The sequence below is a fragment of the Sebastes fasciatus genome, chromosome 16 (assembly GCF_043250625.1).
Source record: "Sebastes fasciatus isolate fSebFas1 chromosome 16, fSebFas1.pri, whole genome shotgun sequence".
NCBI lineage: Eukaryota > Metazoa > Chordata > Actinopteri > Perciformes > Sebastidae > Sebastes > Sebastes fasciatus.
In genome coordinates, this window is record NC_133810.1 from 1,031,056 (window position 1) to 1,038,555 (window position 7,500).

General features: G+C 44.1%; 1 protein-coding gene across 2 annotated transcripts in view; it reads left to right on the forward strand.

Moving 5' to 3' along the window:
- The window catches only part of LOC141752193 (arrestin red cell), a 17,124-nt gene that overhangs the window by 6,531 nt on the left and 3,093 nt on the right, over positions 1-7,500 (forward strand). Inside the window, exons 9-12 of one of the 2 annotated variants that reach the window (XM_074609896.1) lie at positions 2,878-2,901; positions 3,890-3,966; positions 5,420-5,474; positions 5,627-7,500. The exon at positions 5,627-7,500 is cut by the window's right edge and continues 3,093 nt beyond it. In XM_074609896.1, the coding sequence (XP_074465997.1) occupies positions 2,878-2,901; positions 3,890-3,966; positions 5,420-5,474; positions 5,627-5,717 (247 nt within the window). In that variant the 3' untranslated portion in view covers positions 5,718-7,500. The remainder of the gene's footprint in view (positions 1-2,877; positions 2,902-3,889; positions 3,967-5,419; positions 5,475-5,626) is intronic. The other variant, XM_074609897.1, reaches the window with a different exon arrangement.

Here is a 7,500-nt window from a genome sequence, read left to right on the forward strand (position 1 = left end):
CCCCTCCCACTCTGCTGACATCACTTCCTGTCCTCTTAGCCTCACTGTTTCCTGTTAATGTCATCAGTGGAGTTTTGAGCCTTTGTTTCAGGACTCCAGTCAAATTTTAAAATATCTGTGTCTGAGCTGCACCGTCATTAATTTATATTAATAACACATGAATCAAGTTGTGATCATGTGTTATCATATCTATTTTAACAACTATAAATCCAGACAAACATTTATGAACAGTGTGTCATGTGACTCGCTTCATATGTTCAGATAAGAAGGGTCAATAAAATAAATAAACAATCTGATATTGTTGTTTATTAGATGTTTCTGTCTTCTCTAAACGTGTGAAGCGAGTCACATGACCTGTTAAAAAATGTTCTGTTCTACGGAAGCTCATTGCTGCTACGCCAGAAAAAGAAAAACAGATCAGCATCACGTTATAACGTGAAAAATGAGTTATTATAATATGTTGTTCCACAGACAGACAGTCTGTGGTTATAACGGGAACAACATATTATTGGTTTTTAATACGAAGTGGATGAACTCTGACATCACCCATTGGTTTGTGAACTACAGTATTGAAGCCTACAGTTCAGCATTTTGGTCGTCGCCATCTCGGTTTCTGGTCGTCTCCATCTTGGTTTCTGGTCGTCTCCATCTTGGTTTTTGTCCGTCGCCATCTCGGTTTCTGGTCGTCTCCATCTTGGTTTCTGGTCGTCTCCATCTTGGTTTTTGGTCGTCTCCATCTTGGTTTTTGTCTGTCGCCATCTTGGTTTTTGGTCGTCTCCATCTTGGTTTTTGGTCGTCTCCATCTTGGTTTTTGGGCGTCGCCATCTTGGTTTTTGGTCGTCTCCATCTTGGTTTTTGGTCGTCTCCATCTTGGTTTTTGTCCGTCGCCATCTTGGTTTTTGGCCGTCGCCATCTTGGTTTTTGGTCGTCTCCATCTTGGTTTTTGGTCGTCTCCATCTTGGTTTTTGGGCGTCGCCATCTTGGTTTTTGGCCGTCGCCATCTTGGTTTTTGGTCGCCTCCATCTTGGTTTTTGGGCGTCTCCATCTTGGTTTTTGGGCGTCTCCATCTTGGTTTTTGGTCGTCTCCATCTTGGTTTTTGGTCGTCTCCATCTTGGTTTCTGGTCGTCTCCATCTTGGTTTTTGTCCGTCGCCATCTCGGTTTCTGGTCGTCTCCATCTTGGTTTCTGGTCGTCTCCATCTTGGTTTTTGGTCGTCTCCATCTTGGTTTTTGTCTGTCGCCATCTTGGTTTTTGGTCGTCTCCATCTTGGTTTTTGGTCGTCTCCATCTTGGTTTTTGGGCGTCGCCATCTTGGTTTTTGGTCGTCTCCATCTTGGTTTTTGGTCGTCTCCATCTTGGTTTTTGTCCGTCGCCATCTTGGTTTTTGGCCGTCGCCATCTTGGTTTTTGGTCGTCTCCATCTTGGTTTTTGGTCGTCTCCATCTTGGTTTTTGGGCGTCGCCATCTTGGTTTTTGGCCGTCGCCATCTTGGTTTTTGGTCGCCTCCATCTTGGTTTTTGGGCGTCTCCATCTTGGTTTTTGGGCGTCTCCATCTTGGTTTTTGGTCGTCTCCATCTTGGTTTTTGGTCGTCTCCATCTTGGTTTCTGGTCGTCTCCATCTTGGTTTTTGTCCGTCGCCATCTTGGTTTTTGTCCGTCGCCATCTTGGTTTTTGGCCGTCGCCATCTTGGTTTTTGGTCGTCTCCATCTTGGTTTTTGGCCGTCGCCATCTTGGTTTCTGGTCGTCGCCATCTTGGTTTTTGGCCGTCTCCATCTTGGTCTTTGGTTGTCTCCATCTTGGTTTTTGGCCGTCTCCATCTTGGTTTTTGTCCGTCTCCATCTTGGGTTTTGGTCGTCTCCATCTTGGTTTTTGTCCGTCACCATCTTGGTTTTTGGTCGTCTCCATCTTGGTTTTTGGTCGTCTCCATCTTGGTTTTTGGTCGTCTCCATCTTGGTTTTTGGTCGTCTCCATCTTGGTTTTTGGTCGTCTCCATCTTGGTTTTTGTCCGTCACCATCTTGGTTTTTGGTCGTCTCCATCTTGGTCTTTGGTCGTCTCCATCTTGGTTTTTGTCCGTCTCCATCTTGGTTTTTGGTCGTCTCCATCTTGGTTTTTGTCCGTCACCATCTTGGTTTTTGGTCGTCTCCATCTTGGTTTTTGGCCGTCACCATCTTGGTTTTTAGTCGTCTCCATCTTGGTTTTTGGGAGTCGCCATCTTGGTTTTTGGCCGTCGCCATCTTGGTTTTTGGTCGTCTCCATCTTGGTTTTTGGGCGTCGCCATCTTGGTTTTTGGTCGTCGCCATCTTGGTTTTTGGTCGTCGCCATCTTGGTTTTTGGCCGTCGCCATCTTGGTTTTTGGTCGTCTCCATCTTGGTTTTTGGTCGTCTCCATCTTGGTTTTTGGTCGTCACCATCTTGGTTTTTAGTCGTCGCCATCTTGGTTTTTAGCAGTCGCCATCTTGGTTTCTTTGCAACCAGAAGTGACCTCAGAGGGTGGAGTTAAGTACAACCGAACGCTGAATAGGATATTTTCAGGCGACCTAAATGTTCTAATTAATTAATGAACTAATTACTATAATTGAAAGCTGAATCCTGACGATGCGTCCATGTCCATGTCCATGTCCATGTCCATGTCCATGTCGGTGCAGCTCAGCCTCAGCTTCCTGCTTCGTCCTCTAACTTCCTGTTGTCAGTTAGCGTGGAAACCGTCTGCTTGTTGCTGTAGTTGCTCCTCACTGTGCTTTGCTTTTAGGTTGTGAACTTGTTGTGAACATGTCGCCTCCTGCTTTTCATTTCATCTCCCCTCTGTGTTTTTGGTTCTTTTGTTTGGCTTCCCTCCTCTTCCTCCACCCTCCTCCCCCTCTGTGTGTCCCCCCCTGCAGGCTGCTGAGAGGCATGTTGGACAGGTAAATGTGACCGACAGCCTCAGTGTTCGTTCAGTCTCAGACATTACCTCTTCCTCTGTGTGTCGCCGACCACGACTCAGTCGTCTACAACTAGTTTACACCCAGTTAGCCTCTAATTTAATGCAATTTAGGTGTTGTTTTAAATCAGTTCATCGCTTGTTTAAACTGGTTTTAAACAGATTTACACCAGAGAGACCTGGTTTTATATTAAACACTGGTTTAAAAAGTATTTTAACAACAGATAGATTGCTTTAAATTAGAGTTTAAAGTAGTATCAACCTGTTTTAAACATACTTAAACCAGTTTAAATTGGTTTTAAATGATAAAGTAGTTTAGAAAGTGTTTTAACAAAAGATAAATTGCTTTAAATTACAATTAAAGTAGGTTTAAAGTAGTTTTAACTGGTTTTAAATGATAAGCTGGTTTTAAAGGGGTTTTAACGGCAGGCAAATTGCTTTAAATTAGAGCTAAAGTCAGTTTAAAGTAGTATTAACTGGTTTTATACATATTTAAACCAGTTTAAGTTGGTTTAAAATGATAAACTGGGAGATAAATTGCTTTAAACCAGAGATAAACTGGATTAAGAATCGGTACAAGTACTCTATTTTAGGCTTTTAATGTGAAACATATTGCAGGAAGTTGAGTTTCACTGATGGTAACTATTAAAAAGCAGTAAAGTAGAAGTGAGAGGAACTAATGAGAGTTAAACTGAATTAGCCTTTGTGCTAAGCTAGTTTATGATAATGTTTATAATGAACACTTTAATATACGAGAGTCACATGATCATCTGAACCCTCCATGTAGCTCTCTGATTGGTTGGCTTCAGCTGTTTTTCACAATAAAAACCTCATGGAAATGGACTCAGCTACTGTGACATCACTTCCTGTTTCCTCATAGCAGAACTAAATATCAATGATTTAAAAACAGGAAGTGGACCGAGCGGTGACTTCCTGCTGAAGTGACGGCGTGTTTGTTTGTTGTTTTTCAGGGACGTGTCGGTGGAGCTGCCGTTCATCTTAATGCATCCTAAACCCGTGGAGCCGCCGCTGTCCCGCCCGCAGTCAGGTGACCTCACAACGCATCATCTTAATATTAACCTGGACATTTAATACCAACAGTCATCAGCTACAGCGAGAGATTCCTCTCTAAGAACGATCATTCAGAGCGCACGCAAACTACTATGGAAAATTAAATTCTGAACATGTGTCTGTCCCGCTGTCCCGCTGTCCCGCTGTCCCGCTGTCCCCCTGTCCCCGTCCTGAGGGGTTCCTTAGTGGTCCATTTAGGTCCAACCCTTTTTAAGATCTTCATAAATAATGTTGCTGGCAGCTCTCATCCACCGGTATGCTGACGACACCGTTCTGTACACATCCGCCCGTATGCTGACGACACCGTTCTGTACATATCCGCCCGTATGCTGACGACACCGTTCTGTACACATCCGCCCGTATGCTGACGACACAGTTCTGTACACATCCGCCCGTATGCTGACGACACCGTTCTATACACATCCATCCGTATGCTGACGACACCGTTATGTACATATCCGCCCGTATGCTGACGACACCGTTCTGTACACATCCGCCCGTATGCTGACGACACAGTTCTGTACACATCCGCCCGTATGCTGACGACACCGTTCTATACACATCCATCCGTATGCTGACGACACCGTTCTGTATATATCCACCCGTATGCTGACGACACCATTCTATACACATCCACCCGTATGCTGACGACACCGTTCTGTACACATCCACCCGTATGCTGACGACACCGTTCTGTACACATCCATCCGTATGCTGACGACACCGTTCTGTACACATCTGGATTATTACAACTTCATCTACAGATTCACTTCCAAGTATTTAACAAACATGTTGGACCAATATGCTGCTTTATGCAAATGATAGGGACGCACCGATACCACTTTATCTCAAACCAAGTACAAGTACTTACATTTGGGTACTCGCCGATACCGAGTACCGATACGAGTACTTCTCTGTGCCTAAAGACCCTCGTTAACAGCCAGCTGGAGGGTGTGAGCGACACACGGCAGGCTGGGGAGTCCCGCATACGAGGCGGTGCACCGCCACCGGCTCTAGGTCGGTTTGGAAAGGCTCGGGGTGAAGGTGGCTCGCGGCCGCAGCTTTACAGTGCTCCCCGCCCGGACCTCGCCACACCGTGGATAAAGGACTCGCTGCAGGGAGGGAAGGGGCTCCCTGCTCCCTGCTCCCGGTGCGACTGTTGACCGGGGCGGACTGTCCTCAGTGCGCCCCAACCGCGTCAGGCCCACGTAAAAGGCGCCAGGGGTCTGCGGCGATGTCTGCAACAACGTCTAATCTGAGAACTCTAACTCCGTCAGCCTCGACGTTACGTTACGTAACTCTCCTTCCTCGTCTCCTCTTCATCGTGCACTGAATCTCCATGGAGACCAAGAAGCAGTTTCCATGGAAACAGTGGTGTGACATGCTAATGTGTGTGTGTGTGTGTGTGTGTGTGTGTGTGTGTGTTACAGCTGTGCCAGAGATGGACCCCCCCATCGACACCAATTTGATAGAATTCGACACAAAGTGAGTTTATTATTGTTTTATTTATTTCACTTTGTTCCAGACTGACAACACGTCAACAACTATTATTATTATTATTATTATTTTTATTATTATTAATAATAATAATAATAATAATAATGAATTAATATGAATTCTCTCTCTCCGTCTCACAGCAGCATCTCCCAGGACGACGACTTCGTCTTCGAGGACTTCGCCCGTCTGCGGCTCAAAGGCGTCGTGGACGACAAAGACGAGGACTGCTAGGAGCTCGCCACCCTTCATACGCTCGCTTCGAAACCACACACACACACACACACACACACACACACACACACACTGTTGACGTTACATTCCCCGGTTGGGGGTGGGGGGTGGATGAGGGCATGTTTGGACGGAGGCAAGGGGAGTTGGGGGGGGGTGGGTGGCGGGGCTCGGTGGTGTTCTTCCTCTCTTGCTTCAGCCATTTCGTCACGCCGCCGCTGCTGCCATTTTTTCTCTCCATCCGTCTTTCTGTGTTTCTCTTCTTCGCTGAGAAGCTCTAAATGTTGAGCAGCTGCAGGACAGATGTTGGATGTTGGATGTTGGATGTTGGCGGCCGGAAGCTCTGAAGGAAGCATCGATGTAGGAAGCCGCCGCGGCAGCGCTCGTCTCGCTTTTACTTTGAAATGTCGTTTGAATGTCGACCGTTTCCTGCGGCGCGACGATCACCGTCTTGTACAAACAGAATATATATTTGAAACATAGAAAAAAACTAATCTTCTACGAGCAGTTTGAGGTCTGTGTCCGGTGGTGATCGCCGCTTCTCTTCCAGTTCAAACACTGTAGACGCTTCTTACATCACGGCGAGGGGAGGACGCACACACACACACACACACACACACACACACACACACACACACACACACACACACACTCGGCAGTCTTACTCAGATTTCACCAGCATCCACTCTCGACTCTCTGAACCCTGTCGTACATTTTGTAAAATGTCTGTTCTGTCAGCCGCACTGTTTCTTTTTCTTTTATTTTGAAAGAGCCATTCCAGCGTTGACGGAGTTTCCTGTTTTTATTTAAAACTCCGTCTGGAGTCAAGCGATCAGTTGAAATCATTCTGTAGTTCTTTACGTCACTCAGCTGTTAAATGAAGCCAACATAACGTTTCTTCTCAGAGTTCAGACGTAACGTCGTCGCCTCACGTCTCTTCTTCTTCGTTAGTTTGGTGCGTTTGTATTTACAGTTCCATGTTTTCTACTAAAGGTCGAGGTTAGAACGAGCGAGCACAAACTCTGATGACGCTGGAATCGTTTTTTAAACTCTGATCAGACTTTAGACCTCGAGTCCTTCGACTTGTTCCGATTAATCGAGGATTGTTGCTCAGCAGATATTTATGACGGAGCATCAGGAACACTGTAGGTAAAAAGAATATTTAAAAATGACGAAGCTGAGAAACAATAAATCACAAAAACAACTTGAAGTTTCTCTGAGATTATAAGGTTCTAAATAAAAAATAAAAAACTCTAAAATGTAATATTCCTTGAGATTATAAAGTCATAAATTTATGGGAAAAAAACTTTAATATTCTGTAATTATAAAGTTTCCATAAATTTACAAGAAAAAATTAAATATAATACTTCCAAGATAAAAGTCGTAAATCTACAAGAAAAAAAATTCACAAATTTACGAGAAAGAAACTTGAATTTTCTGAGATTATAAAGTCATAAATTTATGGGAAAGAAAATGTAATATTCTTTGAGATTATAAAGTCATAAATCTACAAGAAAAAATTCACAAATTTTCTCGTTAAATTAATTAATTAAATCTCGTAATTTGTCAAAATATTTTAAAAAAAATATCAGAAATGTGTTTTTTTCCTCAGAAATTTACCACTTTAATTTTGGAAATATTACATTTCTTTTCTCGTAAATTTAAGACTTTATAATATTATTATAGAATATTGTAGTTCTTTTCCTATAAATGTACGACTTTAATCTTGAATATTCCCCCCCCTCCGCGGCTCTGTGAGGTTTATGTTTCTCCCTCCGGTGCTCCT